Source organism: Miniopterus natalensis, chromosome 18 (assembly GCF_054644295.1).
Source record: "Miniopterus natalensis isolate mMinNat1 chromosome 18, mMinNat1.hap1, whole genome shotgun sequence".
In the NCBI taxonomy this organism is placed as follows: Eukaryota; Metazoa; Chordata; class Mammalia; order Chiroptera; family Miniopteridae; genus Miniopterus; species Miniopterus natalensis.
In genome coordinates, this window is record NC_142098.1 from 42,431,714 (window position 1) to 42,451,657 (window position 19,944).

The following is a 19,944-nucleotide window of genomic DNA, read 5'->3' on the forward strand; positions in this document are numbered from 1 at the left end:
AGGTCCTACATCCCACCACTTCACACACTGGATGGCCCAGTTCATTCAAGGGGCTCTGACTTCTCCCTTATGTTCACATGTCTCAGGCACCTGGTAGCATCAGGCTGGGTTCTCCACTGGCCTACCCGTGGCAAAAGGGGGTGTCCGTGTGGATCTTCCCCTAAACTGGCTTGCCAGCCAGAAAGCCACTGGTAACTGGATCCCACTCCTTCCTCACCAAGAGTGGAATTGTCCCACCCAGCTTCCAACCCTGGGCACCCTGCTGAGGGGTACCCCAGTACCACCTGGGACCACACTCTTGTCACAGAAGCCCTGGTGGACATTACCAGCCCCTCCCACTCCACAGAAGGAAGAGGCGAAGGCCATGCAGTAACATTCCCCTTTAATAGCCTGGTGGGACCTCCAGTGGTGGAGGAATACGGTGGCGGGGCCCCAGCCACCCATTCCCCGTGGCCACCCACCCCAGAGCCCAGAGTGGGAGGCTGGACAGCACCCAGCAGGGGGCTAGACAAGCCAATTCATTTCCCATTGCTGAGCGGGTCGGGAGGAGGCAGCGCCGACCTAATCACATGGTGGTTAAAAAAAAAATATCTAGGAGCTGGTGGCAGGAAGGGGAGGCAAGGCTAGGGCATAGGATTACCTCACCTGCTGCCCCAATCCCCCCACCTGTGGCCCCCAATAAATATTTGCAGGGGACGCCAGGGCCGTGGCCCTGGCAGGGGTGGGTGCGCGCTGACCCTATTTCAGGCAGCGCTCAAAGTAGGTGGAGCCGATGTAGCCGCCCCGCATGGAGCGCTGTACGTTCTGCTCAAACAGCCGTCGGTTGTTCTGCAGGACTTCAGCAGCTTCCTTGTTCAGTGGGTCTTCAGGATTGGGCTCCTGTGGCCAGTACGGGTGGGGGTCAACAGGCCCCAGGGTCAGAGGGGCCAACCTCTCCAAGCCTTACCCACCCACCCCTACTCACCAAGAAGAGATACTGCAGGCCATAAATTATGGAGTTTATCGTTAGGACTGGCTTCCAGTCCTCTCTGTGGGTAGAGAGCATCAGGTTTAGGGGATGGTAGGTGGGTGGCTCCCACAGGCTCTGCTGGGACTGGACAGGTCAGGCCCAGGACAGTGGATGTGAGGCCAGGGGGAGGGTACAGAGCAGCACAGGCCAGGGAGAAAGCCAAGGTCAAGCCATGAGGAAGGACACGTAGAAATGAAGAGACACAGGAACACAGACCACAGGGGGAGGAAAGGGATGGACACTGGTTGAGTGCAAGGCCATGAAGGGGCCTGGCAGGCAGGGCTTGGGAAAGCAGTGGAGGGCCAGTGCCTTCACCTGAGGATGTTGAGGCAGACGTTGCCCTCGAGGTCAATGTTGGGATGATAGACCATCGTCTCACACTTCACCTTGGGGGGGTCATGCGGGTAACCCTGGCCCACCTGGCTCCGGGAAAAGAGGGGAGGTGGATAGGTGCCCCAGCAGTGCTTGGCTGGGTCCTCAACTGTTGCTTACTCAGCCCAGGGATCCCTGCCCACCTGGCACTCACCTTAAAACTGAACACAAACTTCCCACTCTTGTAGAAGCCCTGTGAGGGGAGAGAAGAGGAAGGCCTTAGGCTCCCATCCTGTGGAGGATCTCCGCAGGTCTCCTCAAGATGGGGCCACAGCCTAGCCAGTGCCCAGGAGTCCAGCTGAGTGTACCCTCACCTCATCAGGACAGATAACCAGCTTGAAGTTGAGGAGGTCGTCCGGGTCTGAGAAACTGATGTCACACGTCTTGGGCAGGTTAAGCTCGTTTATGTCTGGTTTTGCACAGCAAAGGGGAACAAAGAGAGGTAAGGGGTAGGAGAGGAGGGGGCTCAAGAGCAGGTGCAGGGATCAGCAGAACCCGGGGCTCTGTCTTGGACTGTGCTCCAAATCCCCAGCCCTCTCCCTGCTTTCGGCTCCCCGGTCTCCAAGCAGGATCTTCTGGATCCACAGCACACCCCAAACATGCAAATTCAATTGTGCCTTTGCTCTAGTGTCTGCCCCAGGATAAACTCCAACTCTTCTGAACCCACAGCCCCAAATCCCTTTAACCAACAGCTAGGTCCCCTAACCCAGCTCCTAACAGCCCCTCTCCAAAGTGGTCCCCAAGAACCTCTGACTATCCTAAACCCCAGGATCCCCAGCCATGACCTCCACTATCTAGTGGACTCTGCTAGTTCCCACCTGTGCACCCAAACTCAAGGACCCTGGCCCCCATACCCCAAGTCATCCCCTCACCAATCCTGGGTCCCAACCATCCCTCTTCTCCTTGTCACCCCAAACCCGTGAATCCCCAGGCCGCCACCCTATACCACTCCTGTCTGATTCTCTCTGGCACCCACTATCCCTTCCTCCTCCACCTGTCACCCAAACTCTTAAACTTCATGAATCCCAGGCCCCAAAACCTACTGCACCCCACCTGACTCTCAGATTCCCAGTACCCCAGCATCATACCTGAAATTCTCTCCCACTCCTATCCCCATCTCCTCTGCCTGCCATCCAGGTTCCCATTTCACCAACAGACTCAGCTCCCAGCCTCTAATACCAGACGCCTGACTTTCTGAATATCCTAAATGCCCCATCCTGTGCCCCTAATCTCTGAACCCCCAGTGACTGTATTACCCCACCTTTGATCCTCCATCACCCCTAAGCTCACGCCCTGACCTCCGACCCCCCACATCCATGGCCTCCCAATCTCTGACACCGCTGACCCACGGCGAGCGCAGTACCACACTCCTGACTGCCTCTGCACCCCACCCCAGGCCCTGACTTCCGACCCTACCCCCACCCCCCAGACCCCCTACCCTTCTGGATCCGCAGCTGCGCCGCCGATGCCTTCTTGCTGCTGCCCTTGGTGCCGCCCGCCGACTCCTCCTCCTTCTTCTGCTGCTTCAGCGAGAACAGCTTGATCATCCTGCTGCCGCCGCCGCCGCCGCCGCCGCGGGGCCCGGGACCCCGGCCACCCGGCCCCCCGCCGCCGCCCGCGCCGCCTCCGCCACTCGGACCGGCCGACGCGGCCTCCTCCGCTGCTGCCGCGGCCCGTCCGGCCTGCCGCGCCGCTCCGCGCCCACCGCGCGGCCCGCGTCGGCTCCCGTAGTCCGGCTCCGGCCTGGCGGGGCGCCTCGGCCTCGCTCGGCTGTACTCGGGCCGACTCGGCTGTGCTCGGTCCGCTCAGCCCGCCCCCACCCAGCCGCTCCCTCCGCCCCCTCGCCCGCTCTGGTCTCTCAGGCCCGGCTGCGGCTGCGGGCTCCCTGGGCCGCACCGCCTGCCCGCTCACTCGCTCCCTCCGTGAAGAGGATGCGGCTTCTGAGGTGGAAGGAGGCAGTGGCGACCGCAGTGGTGGCGGCCGTGTACTGGAGAAGGCTCGGCTTCCGCGGCAGCAGCGGCTTCGGCGCGGAGGTCCGCAACGGCCTCGGGCGCCCCACCACTTCGGATATTTCCGCCTCCAGTCAGCTTCGGCTCTTCCCGCCCGGCCTGCGCTGTGCGCCTGCGCAGCCGTCTCCGCCCAGCGTTGCTCAGCTTTAGGGCTTAGACTTCGGGCTCCTTCGGCTGGGCTCGAGTATTTCCGCTCGTGCGGGGCGTCCCTCGGTCACTTCCGGGAACCCGTGGGTCCAGGCAGTGTACGGTGCGGCCGCCATGTTTAAGTGGGGCAGATGCATGCCGCTCCGCTCGCGGTCCAGCCATTCCCAATTGCCCTACTGCAAACCACGGCGTGGGTTGGTCAAATGAGGCTCTTGTCCCAGAGGTGACAGACAGGCATGGGGACTGCGGCGGGTCGGATCCTGGGATGAGGCCAGGATCGTCTAGAGAATACTGGGTGGAGCACCCTCCTGTCCCATCGCAAACCCCAACAGCCCACTCGCGGAGATTCTATTTGAGGTAAACAAAACATGTCTCACAGGGCGGTCAGCATTACGGAGAGTTATGCTGGGGGAACTTGGGGGGGCGGGACCGCTCTCGGCGTGGGTCCGGCGTTCCAGCGGCGGCGCGCGGGACGTTGTGGGCGGGTCCAACCTTTCCTCCAGTCACAGCTCAGCGTTCTCCCGAGGGCGGGAGGAAACGGCGTTGGGCGGTTCTGCGTTTCCGGCTGTTACCGCGGGAACCGTCTGGCCGCGGAGGAGGTAGGTCTCGAGGGCAGGGCGGGTGTAGGCAGCGGGGGTTCTGACGCTCTGGCCTATTGCGTCTGAGGGCGGCTCCCGCAGCTTGTCCGCTCCGGCCACTGACTAGACTTGGGATAACCGTTCGGAGCATTGTGGGAGACGCAGTTCGGATGGTCTACTTGGGGCCGCGCTGGGGTCGGGCAGGCGTGCTCTTCGCCGTGGACCCCTGCCCAGGCCCGTGGTTCTCACCACCGCGAGTCACCCTGACGCCCTCTCATCCTCAGCGCCTCCTTGGACCGGACCTGGGGTCCACCCCAGCCACCTTCCTCAACCCAGCGAGTCGCCTCCACCTCATCCGATCGTGGTCTGGCGTCCTTCCCGATCCCAGCCTCCGCGGAGGCTCTGCCGTGGGAGTGCCAGGTACCCTTGGCGTTCCTGGGCTCCGTGGACTGGGCCCAGCTGTATTTCTGTAACTGCTCCCCCTTCCGGCCTTTCCATCCTCAATGCTGCCAATCCGCATGCCCCCTTCAACCCCTTGGCTGTCCTAGCCTTACATTCCCAGCATTCTTTCTTGAGTCCCAAGAGAGCTGATTGCTGGAGATGTGCTGAGGTGAGGATGGGGCCTCAGAAGCCTCGAAGAGGTCAGGTTTGGGACTGACATACTTGCAGCCATGCCAGCGTTCTCAGGCTTTAGATGTGACTGGTCCTGGGAGTCAGGGGGGCCTTCCAGACTCAGCTCTGTCTTTCTCTAACCCTTCCTTGCCTTTCTTGTCAACTGCTCTGCTCTTGCTGGTTACTTTTGTAAAAGATGTCTCCAACGAGGCTTGATTACCATCCTTTTCGCCAGCCTGCCCCATGTGTCCATCTTCAGGCCAGTTGCTGAGGCCCATCAGCTGAGGGCTCATCCAGGCATAGGGTATAGGTTTTTTGGAGAGGTGACGCTGGATTGGCGAAAGCTGGACTTGCGTGGTCTCTAACGTCTTAGACTTAACTTTGCAAAAAATGCTGGGAAATGGAAGCCATGGAGGCTGGACCAAGGAGGGAGAGGATGGCCGAACTGAGGCAGGGGGCTGGATTGGCAATGGTGCAGCTGTGACTTGTCACCCTGTGGCCACCCAAGTGACAGAGGGGCAAAGGTGGTTTTTGTGTTGAGGGAGCCTGTAACCCCTGGGCCTGCAGACTCTTGGGAGACAGCACAGGGCTTGGCATATGCAAAGGCCCTGAGGGAAGCTGGGGTCAGAGCTTTGGAGGGATTGGGCAGAACATGACGGGTGAGGAGTGAGGGTGGAAGTGCATCTGGGGGCTGTTAGTGTAGCCCCTGGGAGCTGGCACTGGAAAGATAGTTTCCATTTTGGGATGGCAGGGGCAGGAGTAGGAAGGGAAAGGTGGCTAAGTGCTGTGTACTTCCAGAGTGGAGATTTGCTGCTGGAATCAGCAGTAATGGGGAGAGAAGTGGACAGATTTGGGAAGCTGGGTTGGGGTTGGAATAACTGGATGGATGTGGCATGGGAAGACTGGGCTTGGGAGTGACCTATGGGCTCAGGCACAGATGATCCAGGGACAGGCTGGCTGGGCATTGTAGCTTCCACCAGTTGACCATTGCCTTGGACTTTCTTCTCCTGGGTTCCTCTTTTGGCTCCGGCCAAATGTGGCTAAGTGGTCATTCTGTCCAGGCCCTCAGCCTTGCTGGCAGTACGGTAACACTTGGGTTCTCACCGCCGGCTTGTATCTCCAGCCAATTGCAGAAATTTTCTTTCAGGGGTGGCTCTCACATCGCTCTTCACGTTTCTTCTTGGAAGGCTGGTTTGGCAGGTGGGTCTATACACTTCTCAAGGCTTCATGTTTGGGGCCCTGGCCTTTCATGTTGTAATTTTTTTGAGTGGAATTTTGTATTTTTATGTAGTTGTGTTTGTACAGATGTTCCTGCATATTCTTCACAACACTAACGTGAGCAAAACATGAGAGCTTTCTTGTTCTCTTTATTTCTGATTATAAAAGTTACACAGGCTTGTAAAATCTCTTACAGGATTTATAAAGTTCTAGCAACATTCCTTCAACCTGAGAGCACTGGCCACCTCAGTGTTCCAGTGCCTTCCGTTACCTGACTCTCCTAGCTTCTGTCTAGGGGCCCATTGACCACCTTCTCTTTTAATTCTGCAGGTCCCAGACCAGGGTCCTCAGAGTCCCCTTTGTGGTCTGAGAGGACAGTGAGTTTTGTCACAGGGCCCAGGGGACACTCCCCTCCCTGACTGTGCCATTCAGGAGTGCCCCTTCCTGGAGAGCTGCTGACTTTGCCAGATGTGGAGGATGCCAGAGTGGCCCTGGTCCTGGCTGGGGAGAGGGGAGGAGTAATGGAGAGGAGAAAGAGGGTGAGGGCAGGGAACATGCCTTTTCTAGCATGGTAGTGAGAAGCCATTGGCACAGGCTGGCTTGTCTTCTTTCCCTGATACCAGACCTCCAGTTGTGTGTGTGTGTGTGAGTGTGTGCGCGGGGGGCAGGGGTAGATGAGGGTGACTCAAAGTAGTAGAAGAAAGTCCAACTGCACCTCTGGAAGAAGCTTGGACACATAGGCCTCAAAACATGAGAGCTTTCTTGTTCTCTTTATTTCTGTTTATAAAAGTCTCACAGGCGTGGAACCTCCAGGCCAAAGGCAGGCTGCCGACATGGGCCCAGAGTGTGATTAGGTCCCAAGTCAGAGACCCTGTTGCATGAAGATCTGTTGTTTGGCACTGCCATTCAACCCATGTTTCTGGCATCCCCTCTTATGTGGTGGGGGCTATGTCAAGGGCCTAGACAATGGGATGGAAGGGAAAGATAGCTAGGGCAAAAGAGGCAGTGCCATGGGAAAAGGGCTGACCCTCAAGGATGCAGGATGCTGGACCCGCCAGGATGTTTCCTGTGATTTGCCAGTGAAAACACTCCTCATGGAGACCTCCCAGTGTGCATGGGTCCAGGGTGGGAGGAGAATACAGCCCATGGGATGGGAATAATCACTAGAGGGCTGGGGAACTGGCCCTGGGCCTGCCACTGACCTCTGTTCCCAGACTGGCTTGAGTTCTATCAGAAGGGGTCCCACCCTCAGCACCTGTTGGTGGTAAATGTGCGAGAATGGGGGAAAGTCCTGAAAGAATGCCTGTTTCTGGATAAAACCTTCCAACCCTTATGCCTAATGAATGTCTTCCCAGGTTTAAAGTTTTACAAACACATCCCAGGCCATATCTGGCCTGCTGGGCACCAGTTTGCTACTTCTATCGCATCCGATGGTCTTTGCTGGCTAGGGAGAACCAGGTCCTCTCCTGGCAGTTGGCTTGGCCCATGGATGTGTGCGTTGAAGACAAACTATACAGGAATCAAAACAAGAGGGGGCACCCAACTCAGGTGACAGGTGCTGCCAGGAGTCACCTCTTCAGGGAGTCATGGCTCTCAGGAACCACGAAGTTGCAGTGGAAGTGGTGGATATGTGCGGATGTCATAGAGGGACCCACGCAGGTGGGGCTGCATTGCGTGTGTGGAGACCCAGACCCAGGTTCCTTCTGTTTTATTGAGCATCTGCTGGGGGGTCAGGCCCTGAGTCGGGCCTGCTTGTGCCTATGCAATGGCAGGCCTCACAACAACCCTGTGAGGTAGGTGTTATGTCCCCCTCTTCCCACGCACAGAGGACCGAGGTGCACGCACACAGGGGGTCAGTGAGTGCTGGCTAATCTACACTGTGGACGCGCTGATGCTGGATGAGCTTGGTGCTCTGGTGGAAGCGCCGGCCACAGTCCTGGCAGGCGAAGGGCTTCTCGCGCCGGTGGGTACGCAGGTGCTGAGTGAGTGTGGGTCGCTGGCGGAAGGCCTTGCCACACTCAGGGCAGGCATAGGGCCGTTCGCCTGTGTGGATGCGCCGGTGTTGTGTGAGGTTGGCGTGCTGCCGGAAGCTCTGGCCACACTCGGGGCAGGCGAAGGGCCGCTCGCCAGTGTGGATGCGCTGGTGCTCTGTGAGCCGGGATACCTGCGTGAAGCCCAGGCCGCACTCACCGCAGTGGTAGGGCTTCTCGCCAGTGTGCGTCCGCTGGTGTCGCGTGAGCTTGAGACGCTGGCTGAATCGCTGGCCGCACTCAGGGCAGGCAAAGGGCTTCTCCCCAGTGTGTACACGCAGGTGCTGTGTGAGCGTAGGCCGCTGGCGGAAGGCCTTGCCACATTCCGCGCAGGCGAAGGGACGCTCGCCAGTGTGGATGCGCCGGTGCTGCGTGAGGTTAGAGCGCTGCCGGAAGCTCTGGCCACACTCGGTGCAGGAGAAGGGCCGCTCGCCGCTGTGCACTCGCCGGTGCTGCAGCAGCACTGAGCGGCGGCCAAAGCGTTCACCGCACTCCACGCAGCTGAAGGATTTGTCACCCGTGTGCACGGCCTGGTGCTCCAGCAGCACGGCACGGCGTGCAAAACTCTCGCAGCACTCACTGCATGGGAAGGGGCCTGGGTGCTCGGGCGCACTGGGAGGCGTGGGGGGCCCAGCTCCGGGGCCTGGAGGGTCGCCGTGGATGCGCCGGTGCTGCAGCAGGTTGGAGCGCTGCCGGAAGCTCTGGCCACAGTCAGCGCAGTGGAAGGGCTGCTCGCCCGTGTGCACGCGCCGGTGTTCCTCCAAGCGTGCACTGCGCACGAAGCCCTGGCCGCAGTCACCGCAGACGAATGGCCGCTCCTCAGTGTGCGTGAGCTGGTGGCGTAACAAGTGTGAGCTGCGGCTGAAGCTGCGGCCGCACTCGCCACACACAAACGGACGCTCTCCTGTGTGTATCTTCTGGTGCCGCAGCAGGTTGCTGCGTTGGCTGAACACCTTTCCACACACATCACAACGGCCACCTCTCACTGCCCCGGCGCCTGTGCTGGGACGGCCTCGGCCTTGGCTCCGACCCCTGGGGGCTGGCCAGTGGGCAGTGGCCATTATGTGGCCCGCGTCCTGGCGGAGATCCTGGTCTGTGCAGTCCTGGTCACCTCTCGGGTCGCTGGGGAGCACGAGCGTATGTGAGAAGCCACCTTCTTGGGAGGGTGACTGGAGTTGGCCCTTGAGGCCAGCCACACGGAACTCCCAGGGGATGTGGAGGTGGGAGCTCACAGTGTCCGGGCTAGCAGAGATGCTGTCCACCTGGAGCGCAAACCCTGCATTGCACAAAGGGATCCACTCCTTCGTGACAGAACCCACTGTATGCCTGGAGAATTCCAGCCCTGGGTAAGCAGTGTGAACTGGAGGCTCCTGACAGCGACCAAGTAGGGAAACAGAAGGGCAGAGGAAAGGACAGGGACTGTATCTGTGCAGGCCTGCCCAGGAGGTGATGGGGGGCGGACAGAATCTTGCATGAAGAGGAAGACTTAGAAGCTTGGGACAAGCTTCCCAGGTCCTACTGAAGTTTGCAGAAAAAATAAAATCACCTTTTTAGAAGGGCTATAGTGCAAGGTGGCTCTTGCACTGTCCAGGTAGGTGAGAGTGATTTCCACAAATGCACAGAAGTGGGTGGGTCTGATGTGCCTTGCTCAGTGCCTATGGGGCATCCAAGGGACAGTGAGTACATGCAGGCTGTGGGGTGCAGGATTCGGGCCCAGTCTTCATAGAAACATGAACGTGGGTGCTGTGACATGCATGGCATATGGAGCCCTGGGCCTGCATGAGATCACACAGGGTGGGGTGGAGGGGTGTCTGGAGAAAAGGAGCAGTCCCCAGCCACATTGTGAGCTCAGCAGTAGATGCTGGGCGACCGAGTAGGTGCAAGCAAAGGCCACTGAGAAGCAGGGCTGAATAGGAAGCCCAGAGGAAGTAAAATCAAGGGGACATAGCAGTGGCTTCAAAGGGTGACAGAAAAATCCTAAGTTATGGAAAGGCAGATAAATTATATCAAAGGAAATAAGTTGTGCACAGCAAAAGTAACTTAAGAGTCAAAAAAACAAATGAGAAACTCTCCAGGGGCAAAGGTCTAATTAACTACCTAAGAATTCCGATAAACCAACGAGGAAGACCAACAACCTGACCAATGTGGGCAAAGGATGTGGACAGGATAGGAAATTTCACTTAAATCCCATAAAATATGCATAGTCCTTTCCCAGGAAGAACACTGTACATAAGAGCTATGCTCACCTGTGACTTCCACACCCTCACTGCAGGGACCCAGGCATTTGTGTGCGTTGCTGGTGAACATAAATGGGAGGTCAGTATTGCAAGATACATCAAAATGGCAAATTTCCCACACTTTGATCCAGCAATTCTTTAGGTACTTGTCTAATAATTGTGTTTCTCTCTGTGTGAAGTGAGCTACATATGAGGTTTCTCAGTTCTTCACTGAAAAGGAACCCAAAGAAACAGCAGGAGCCTGGATGGACAAACAATAGTGTATATGCGGTGGGGCTCTGCAGCTGTCCAAGGACAGGGCACTTGCTACATAGGGAATGTCAAGTGTGGAGCAGGATGCTGTAAAGAAAGGAAATGAGCATGCATTTGGTTGTGTTTGCTGTTGTACACACATGCTCTCGAAGGACACAAACTGGTAATGCTGGCTGCGAGGGAGCAGGGAGGGACATTCACTGTGTATTCCCTCCGTGCCTTTTGAATTTTCTAACAGGTGCATTAGTTCAGAATATTCTCATGATGAAAACACAGGCTACACAGAAAATGTTCAGTTGAGGTACAAGGGGAGCAGCCAAGAGACCTGATGGGGGGACCAAGGTGACTGAGGGATTAGTGTTTGAAGATGGGAGCTGTGGTTGTCTATAGGGAGTGGAGCCTGAGGAGGGAAAGGAGCAGCAAAGAAGGAACCCACCGGGGAACCCAAGGTGGTGCTGCCAGTGTGGCTAGAGAAAGAAGGGTTGTGAACTGAGGAGCAGGCCCCAGCTGGAGGGAGTAGTCAGCCACATGGCACAGGTTGGGACTGGCTGGCAGCTAAAAACTAAATAGCAGAGGGCCACATGCCAGATCCTGCTCTCCGCTCCAACATGCAGAACATTATTTAAAAATACCTTGGGCAACTCCAAAGTAAGAAAGGCCAGCTGGTAAGATTCAGGGATCTACAGCCTGGTAGAGTGAGCTCTAAATCGTAGGGACTGAAGCTGGGGGCTGAGGATAAGTAAGGGCTGGGTCAGTCCATACCACCCCCAGACCTGGGCAGGAATGACCTGCTTGCTTTTGGCTGAGCTGCAGAGGTATCTTCCTTGAATGGCCTGGGGTCCAGATGAACCTTCACTTTAGGGTTTTGAAGGACCCTGTGGCTGTCCCTCAGCTAGGGTTGATGCTTAGTTCATGGACAAACAAGTTCCTACAGCCCAAACGGGCAAGCTGCCAGTGGGAGAACTCACAGCCAAGCAAATGGAGCTAAATGACCAGTCTTGGAGGGAAACTAAATTACTTCCAAATCCTCAAAGAAGGGACCAGCATTTGTGAGACATTATGAAAAAAGAATAAATTAGGATCCTTATTGATAACACAGCAAATGGTGACTTATGGGAAACCATGGCATCTATAGTATTTAAGTTTGTTCCATTCTGAAACAGCAATAAGACAAGTTTTTTTTAAAAGGCAAAAAATCCCCAAAGATGAAGAGGAAACAAATAGGCCCCTGACATTGTCTACTCTGGAAAGCAGATGGTCAGGTGACTGTGTAGTCTGTTGGAGAAGGTGAACACTAAATCAGCAGTGGGGAAACAAAAAAATAAAAATCAATGTGTTTTACCCCAAAGAAGACTCAGAAAGTTTAGGAGTCAGACATGCTGGGTACCTCTGGCTGTGCAGGGGTAGGGGTGCCACGCAGGTGGGGGAGGCTGTTTTGGAAGCAGAAGCTGGTCAGGGCGACCACACGGACCAGGCCTGGGTTCTGTCTGCACAGAATACTGAGCAAATGGTGGGCACTGCTGTAGCCTGGATTCTGGGTCTCCTCCCATCTTGGCAAAAGTCTGGGTTGAGGCAGGAGACCACACTGAGGAAGTTGGGGGATTAAGTGGAGTCACTGTGCTGAGACAGCAGCCTTTCTCCCAGGATACTGGCAAAAGGCTGGAAGGGCCTTCTTGGAGGGCTTGGGAAAGACCTGAAGAGGCTCACAGCAAGGGATGCCCCAAACAGCCCAGCCAGAGTACCCTATAGATCCTTCACTGGCACATACTCTCCCCACCCACTCACATACCCCAAGATGTGGGTCTACTTGGAGAGTGATCCCCCAAGTCCTTCCCAGCCCATCACCCACCTGCTTAGAGATGCCAGATTGGTGGTCTCCCATCTTACACATAAGCAGAAAACTTAGAGGCAAGAGACCATACTGAGAGAAGAAAACTTAAACAAATTATTGCTATTCTCAGAGAAATAAGGAAGGACATTATAACTGTAAGGACAACAGGAAGTAGCTATAAAAAATGAATGTTCAGGGAGTGAAACACCCCTGGAAAGTTAAAAGTATGCTAGCAGATATGAATATCTCAACAGAAGGTCTGAAAGGTACAGCTGACGAACTTCTCTGGACAACAGAACACAAAGGGATGGAAGATTGGTGTGAAAAGAACGTTAGAGGACTAACAGCCAAGGAGCAGGCATTCTAGAAATCAGAACAAAATAATGAAGGAAATAAACCATTCCAGGCAGTTTCCCAAGACTGAATGTACTTTCCAAATGGAAAAGGCTCACCAACAATGTGATAAAAAATGTTTGTGACTGAGTTATTAAAATGAATTCTTTATCCAGCCAAACTTCAGTCTCAGATGTCTCAGAACACCAGAGTTCAGAGGAAGATCCACCACCAAGAAGGAGGGGTCCAGGGAACGGAGGAAGAGAGACCAGGGTTATGTCCAGCGTAGGGCTGAGTCACCCAGGATGATTGGTCAGAATTCTGCTGTCCTGCCTGATCCTCACTATCAAGGCCCCTTCTACCCACCTACCCCATCTACTAATCTGCTCTCCTTGCTATTCCTGACCCTCCCTATGCTGACACCCAGAGTTTAGGTGCCACTGGGAGGTGTGGATTTGGGAAACATAGGGTCATCTTGAAAGGTGTCACTGTGGTGGGGAGTAGCAGCTGGAGGGGTATGAGGTCAGTGGAGAGCTTAGTTTTTGAGGCCAGGAGATGCTGAAGGTTGACACTGCAAGGGATGGTTCAGGGAATAGGGGAGCAGGGCTAGGAATGGAGTAGGCAGATATGTTACTGCAGAGGACGCAGCCCCACCATGCCCGTCTTACCTGGGGAGAACATGCTTCCAGCTTCCTCTTGCCACAGGGCCCCAGGGTGTTCGCTCCATGAGGGACACTCAGGCCCAGTCTTGCTGTGGGGAGAGGCCTGGTCCAGCAACATCCCACAGCCCTGAAACCACAGTGGTCCCTGCTTGTCTGCCCTGCTAGGCCCAGGAGGGACCTACCCGACCACCCATGAAGGCTCCTAGCCTGTGTGTGGCTCACCTGGGCCTCCTCAGGCAGGAAAGTGGAAGTGGCCTCATGGGGGCTTGCTAGAGGCCCAGAATCCAGGAACTCTGGAGAGGAAGGATAGGGTTAGGTGGCCCAAGGTTGTCCCCACCCCACTGCCCTCCTCAGTGGTGTGCCAGATGCTAGGATTTGGGTGGGGTGAGAGCTAAGTGCTGGCTTGGGGCTGGGCATGGCAGGGTAGCTCCCAAGGGCCCAGCTCAAGGATGGAGCAAAGGATGGCCCCTGGAAGGCCAAGAAGGAGCTGTGGCAGGAGGTGGCGGCTCAGGCCTGTGCCCTGCATGTCTGCATCAGACCTGGGATATGGGCAGTGAGGGCAGGAGAAGGGCATCTCTCAAGGGACCACACTGGAGTGGTGGAATAGGTGGTCAGCTGTGGTACCTGCCTAGGAGGCATACAAGGGAGGGGCAGGCCTCCAACACTTTGGTGTTCTCCCTCATCTGCACCCACCCATACCCCAGCCTGCTGTCTGCTCCCCAGTGTCTGGCTGACGTCCCCAATGGATCTCCTTGGGGAATGAACCCCATATGCCTCCCACACATGGAAACCCCAGCAGCTTGTTTCTTGCCAGGGGAGAGCATGGGAAAACTGTGACAGTCAGGATTGGTGTCCTAGGGTTTGTGACAGCTGCTGGCTGGGTGGGATGGGGGCCCCAGTGCTTGGGAATGGTTCCATCCATTAGGTGACCGGCCTAGTGGGCTTTAGGCTGTTCAGGCCAGGCTCCTGTGGTCCATCCAATTAGGCCTTGGGCCCTGCCTACCTTGCTTGTCCTCACCTGTGTCCTCTGTAACCTCGGGCTCCTCTTTCACCTGAAGGCTCAGTGGTGACCTCTGCATGGCCCCAAAGGTTGTCTCAGGCCCAGGTTCTGTATTCCGAGGCTTGGTTTGAGGGAGGGGCTGGAAGTCGGAAGGCTCCATCTTCTCTGATAGTACCTCCTGGCCCTGCACCTGGACTGTGACCTGGGGAGGTGCTCCCTCTCCATCAGGGGCCCAGGCAGGGAGTTGGCTGGACCCCATTGCAGGACTCCAGGGGTTCTGACTGACTAGGTCTAGGGATCCCATCCCCCAGGGAATGAGTAGGGGGTGAAGGGACCTTTTACAGTTGCTCCCGTGTTGACACCCACCCTGCATCCCTCCCTGTGTGCATGACCCTCACATAGGGCCTGCTGCAGGTGACTACTTCCATACCACAAGGGACAAGTGTCTAGCTGAGCATGGCACCGCCCAGGTTAACCCTGATACCTACTCAGGGCAACTGACTCACCCATCTCCGGGGTCCTCCTGACTCCTGATGCAGCCCTTCGACTAGGGCCACGGCTTCCTCAGGGCTGCTTGGCTGCTGCCCCCGCACTCGTGCCTGGACCTCAGGGGGCAGTGTGGCCAGGAACTGCTCCAGCACCAATAGCTCCAGCATCTGCTCCTTGGAGTGCACTTCGGGCCGCAGCCACTGGCGGCACAGCTTCCGGAGCAGAGTCAGGGCCTCTTGGGGCCCCGCTGCCTCCTCGTAGCGGAAATGCCAGAAACACTGGCGTGCAGCCTCGGGGCCGGGATCCCATGGGGTGGCCTCCTCCTCCTCAGAGTCCTCCAACTTCACCGTGATGGGTCTCTTGTTTTCCAGGACTGCATGCCCTGGGGAGCCCAGTGCTGTGGGCCTCATTGGAAAGATGGCCTGGGCTCTAAGGCTAGTGTCTGACCCTGGGGTACAAATGGGACAGTGGAGTGGATGCTTATTGAGTGCCTACCGTATGCTCTGCTGTCCTATCCTCAGACCTGCCTGGGGACAAGGCTGATGAGGACACTGAAGCACAGAGAGGTGATCACAGGCCAGGGACCTGTGGGGCTGGTAAGCCCTGGATGAGCCACCTGACCCTGGTCTCTCTGGCTGGGTCTACAGAGTGTCTGGTAGCCCCAGCCCCAAAGAATTCTTAGGCTCAGAAGTCACTTCTCTCCCCTAAGTCCTGCTCTTCTGTTCACCACCTCATCCCTGCCCTGCAGCTCTCCCCCTCACAGGTGAATGACACCTACAAGACCCACCACCTGGGCATCAGCACCACTACCATCCCCCCATGCCAGCCCATTATTGGGCCATACACTCTTCCACGCGGTCTCAGACCGTTCCCCTGCCATCTTGGTTCCACAAGGCAGTTTCCCTGCATCCCCTATCACCCGTGCAAAGTCATGTGCGTGGCTCAGCCACCAGGTGGCATCCTTGCCCAATTCAGCCCCATCCTCTGGGCCCTGCCTATCACACCATGCAAATCATCGCCTCCTCAGGTTCCTGACTTAGGTGGGCCTAGGAGGTGATGGGGGAGCTTCCAGGGGCCATAAAGGTACTGCGACCACTGGACCGGGAGTCTGGTCTCGCCTATTTGCCACGTAACCTTGGCAGGTCGCTGTGTCTCTGTGAATCTTAGTTTCCTCACATGCAAATAAGAACGACCCCGCCCACTCCGCTGCTCCCGCAGCTGTAAGACGCGGGCTTTGAGAAGGAACCCATAAGCGAGCGCATTCGATTTCGAAGGCCGCCGCCCAGTCCCGTGAGCCAGCCTTCCGCTCCCCGAGGCTCCAGGTCAGCCCGAAACTCGGAGAAAGTAGGGCCCCGCGGAGGCTCCTGAACCACATTTACCAGAAGTTTTGGCTGGTAACTTCCGCTTTAGGGAGCTCCGCAGGTCCGGGCGCGGCCGTGGCAACCGGGGGCGGGGCCCCTAGAGCCTGTGGCCGGGGCGATGCGCAGGGACTGACGGGCCCCGGCGACGGCGCCGGGCTCGCCTGCAGGGAGTGTGCCCAGGGCCCGGTCCTGCGTTCCCCGTTCGCAGGGCAGCCGGACCCCACGAGTCCGAGCCGCCGCCCGGTCCCCGCCCAAGCCTTCCCGGTGCCGAGGCCTCCGCCCTCACCTCGGCTCAGTGGGCCGCTCCCGCTCTCCCGAGCCCGTGCGCTCGCCGACCTGCCCTCCCCGGCCGGGCCGTGTCTCGGGACGCTCCGTGCGGCAGCCGCAGCGCCTCCTTGCCCTTCCCCAACCCTCGCCTGTTTGCACCCTGTTCCCCGGGGTGGCCTTCTTCCCAACGGCCCGGTCACACTCCGGCCGCCTCTTCCCGCGCTCCCCGCCTCTGACCCAGTCATCGGGGCCCCCGTCGACCTGCGCAAGCTTCTCGGGGCCCCGGACAGCAGCGCCGCCTCCCGACCGCGCATGCCTCCCGCCCGCTCCCTCCCGCCGCCCCGGCCTCAGGATTAGCAGGTTCCGCACCAATCACGGCCCTGGCTACGACTCGGTCCGGCGGGCCTCCATGGCAACCGCGGAGGTTGGGGGAGGAGCGCCTTTCACGCCCGCCGGGACCGCGGAACAGCGAGGCTGCGCCGGGCGCCCGCTGGGAGGCGCGGCCGGGCGCGGGCGCGCGCATCCTGACGGCGGTGGGTGCTGGCGGGCGGCGGGCGGGCCTGTGCGTGTCGCCTGCAACCCGTGGGGCCGGCTCTCTGGTCTCCAGCACCTCCTCCAGGGCAACCCGAGGTACCTACTGGCGTCCGAAAAGCTCTGGGGCAGTGGGATGAGGGAGTGGGGACAAAGAGGTGGGGTAGAGGGCAGGAGGCCGGGGGGAGAGGAGTGACTGACTCCGGGGCGGGGCGGGGGGGGACCCAGAGCTTGCGAGGGTAGAGACTCCACCAGGATGCGAACAGACGGAAAGAAAGACAATGGAGAGTGATCTCTGCTCAGACCGAGAGTACGTGATAAGAAGCCAGACCCTGGGAGACAGGTGTGCCAGAATAGTTAGCAAGTCTGGGAGGTGGGTCATGGCTTCTAGATGCTCTTGGCTTCCACTTGTGGTTGTAGGAGGTTTGTGGGAGGAGGGGGAGGAAGGGTGAAATCTCATCTGTGTTTTGATTTCATGAGCTAAAACTAAGTGACATGTTCTTTTATTTATTTAAAAAAATTTTTAAACATATCTTTATTGATTTCAGAGAGAAGAAAGGAGGGAGAGAGATAGAAACATCAATGATGAGTGAGTCGTTGATTGGCAGCCTAGCCCGCAACCCGGGCATGTGCCCTGACCCGGAATCCAACCCCGACCTCCTGGATGCTAGGTCGAGGCTCAACCGCTGAGCCATGCTCAGCCTGGCGACATGTTCTTTTAGATACAAAGAATGCTTGGAAGTGATTGTGCAATGCTTGTAGCAGTAGGGAGGGAAGGGCCAGGCATGCCTCTGAGCAGGGCATTGGTTGGGACTCCCATGTGTTCACATATTAATACCTGTATGTTCCCCTCTTACAGAAAGGTCAAGAGGTTACCATTGTGGGCACAGTGGTAACTACTGTGGAGGGGCAAGGGGTACAGAGCTCATCAAGGTGCATGGCACAAGAGGCGAAATGAAGACAACCCCCCACCTTACGGTGTTGGGGAAGGCACCCCTTGGTGGGATTGGCCTCCGCCACAGTGCCAAGTGGGACCGGAAGTCCATCACTCTCCACATGAAGTTGGAGGTGCTTCGGAGGTTTGAAGAGGGTGAGAAACTGACGCAGATTGCCCGGGCTTTGGGGCGGGCCACCTCCACAGTTGCCTCGATCCATGTCAACAAGGACAAAATCTGGGCCAATTCTCAGGCATCTACACCTGTCAGTGCCAAGCAGCTGACCCGCTGCCGGGGTGTGGTGATGGGTCATATGGAACGCCTCCTGAGCCTGTGGATTGAGGAGCAGAAACATCGGAACTTGCCTGTCAGCACGCTGCTCATCCAGGACAAGACACGGCAGCTCTTTGCACAGGTGCAGCATGAGCAGGGTGATGGCACCCAGGTTGAGACCTTTGGTGCCAGCAATGGCTGGTTTGCCCGTTTCAAGGCACGCCACAATGTGCTGCTGACAGATGAACCAGCTGTGGCTGATGTCCAGGCCGCTGCCTGCTACTCCTCAGTGCTGCGCACCATTCTGGAGGAGGGCTGCTACTCACCGTGCCAAGTCTTCAATGTGGACGAGACGGGCCTTTTCTGGAAGCGGCTGCCCAAGCGCATGCTGCTGGCACTGGAGGGGGCATCTGGGCCCAAGGCCCCTAAGGACCACCTGACCCTGCTGCTGGGTGGCAACGCAGCTGGTGATTTCAAGCTAAAACCCCTGCTTGTGTATCCCTCAGAGAACCCGTGTGCCCTCGAGGGCTGCTCCAAGGCCAGCCTGCCTATGGTCTGGCGCTCCAACCGCAATGACTGGCTGACGCCCAGCATTTTCCAGGAGTGGTTTACTGGCTGCTTCTGCCCTGCTGTGGAGAGCTACTGCACCAGCCATGGCCTCCCGCACCGTGCCCTGCTGCTCCTAGACGGTGCACCCTGCCACCCTGCCCAGCTGGGTAGTCTCTCAGCCCACGTGTGCGTTGAGTTCCTGCCCAAGAACACGTCAGCCCTGATCCAGCCCATGAACCAGGGCATCATTGCCACCTTCAAGGCCCATTACCTGCGCCGAACACTTAGCCAGCTGGTCCAGGAGAAGGCTGGCAGAGACCAGCCTTCCATGCGGGAGTTCTGGCACAGCTATACTGTCATGACCGCAGCAGACAACATTGCCCAGGCCTGGGCAGAGCTGCAGCCCACCATCAGGAACAGTGCTTGGAGGAAGCTCTGGCCTGAGTGCGTGTCCACCAGCACTTCGGAGCCTGACACTGTGCCTCAGCTCCACTGCAGCATTGTGGCACTGGCCAGCCACGTGGGCCTTGGGGACGTAGCAGAAGCCAGTGTTGCCCGCCTGTTGCAGGCCCATGTGGAACCCACACCCTGTGGAATCCCCCAGGATGCTGAGGATAGAGATGTCAGTGGCTCTGGGATGCCCTGGGAGGCAGGGAAAGGCCTGGCCTGCAAAATACTAGAACCAGGTCTCACTGAGGCTGTGGTGGGTACAGGGACTGAGGAAGCCGGTATGGATGCACTGAGTTCTGAGCACCTGGCCCAGGCCCTGTCCCACTTCACCACTGGCCTGCGGATCCTCATAGAGAATGATCCCAACCAGGAGCGCAGCTTGAGGGTGTCCTGGGGTGTCCACTGTGCCCTTGCCCGCCTCCGAGAACTGCACCGGGAAAGGAGGCAACAGGCTCGGTTGGCTGCATCCTCAGGGGGCCCTATGATGGTGGCCACGAGGAAATTGGCAGGAGGCCTGTGCTCACCTCAGGTGGGGCCTACAGAGGGTGAGCGAGTGGCTAAGGTCACAGGCCCTGAAGGACAGACCTCTGCAGCCATCCTGCGTGATTTAGGGCTTGGGCCTGACCTCAGATGACCCATCTGATGATTTTTTGTTTCTGGAGGACATTCTTCACCATGGTTCTCATATCTTATGCTCTGTGGTTTCTTTCTTTCTTTTTTTCTTTTTTCACAGTGACATTTAGCCCACCAGGCTTGGGGAGAAGGAGAGTGGTGTTCTTCTACTGGCAGATGAGCTGCA

General features: G+C 57.6%; 2 protein-coding genes across 3 annotated transcripts; both read right to left on the minus strand.

The window, feature by feature from the left end:
- Positions 1 to 363: 363 nt before the first annotated feature.
- On the minus strand, positions 364 to 2,950 carry UBE2M (ubiquitin conjugating enzyme E2 M). The gene is made up of 6 exons (XM_087827038.1): positions 2,820 to 2,950; positions 1,696 to 1,790; positions 1,536 to 1,574; positions 1,325 to 1,428; positions 965 to 1,028; positions 364 to 879 (listed from the first exon to the last, which is right to left on the minus strand). Exons 1-6 carry the CDS (start codon positions 2,926 to 2,928, stop codon positions 739 to 741), a joined length of 552 nt encoding a protein of 183 aa, XP_087683164.1. The 5' UTR covers positions 2,929 to 2,950; the 3' UTR covers positions 364 to 738.
- A 3,738-nt stretch (positions 2,951 to 6,688) lies between these two features.
- Positions 6,689 to 15,268, minus strand: MZF1 (myeloid zinc finger 1). Of its 2 annotated transcripts, none has more exons than XM_016215874.2 (5): positions 14,797 to 15,268; positions 14,309 to 14,492; positions 13,513 to 13,583; positions 13,297 to 13,417; positions 6,689 to 9,251 (listed from the first exon to the last, which is right to left on the minus strand). In XM_016215874.2, exons 1-5 carry the CDS (start codon positions 15,187 to 15,189, stop codon positions 7,813 to 7,815), a joined length of 2,208 nt encoding a protein of 735 aa, XP_016071360.2. In that variant the 5' UTR covers positions 15,190 to 15,268; the 3' UTR covers positions 6,689 to 7,812. The 2 variants fall into 2 exon arrangements, with proteins under 2 accessions (XP_016071360.2, XP_087683165.1); XM_087827039.1 differs by having other exon boundaries at positions 6,689 to 9,317; positions 14,797 to 15,227.
- Positions 15,269 to 19,944: the final 4,676 nt, after the last annotated feature.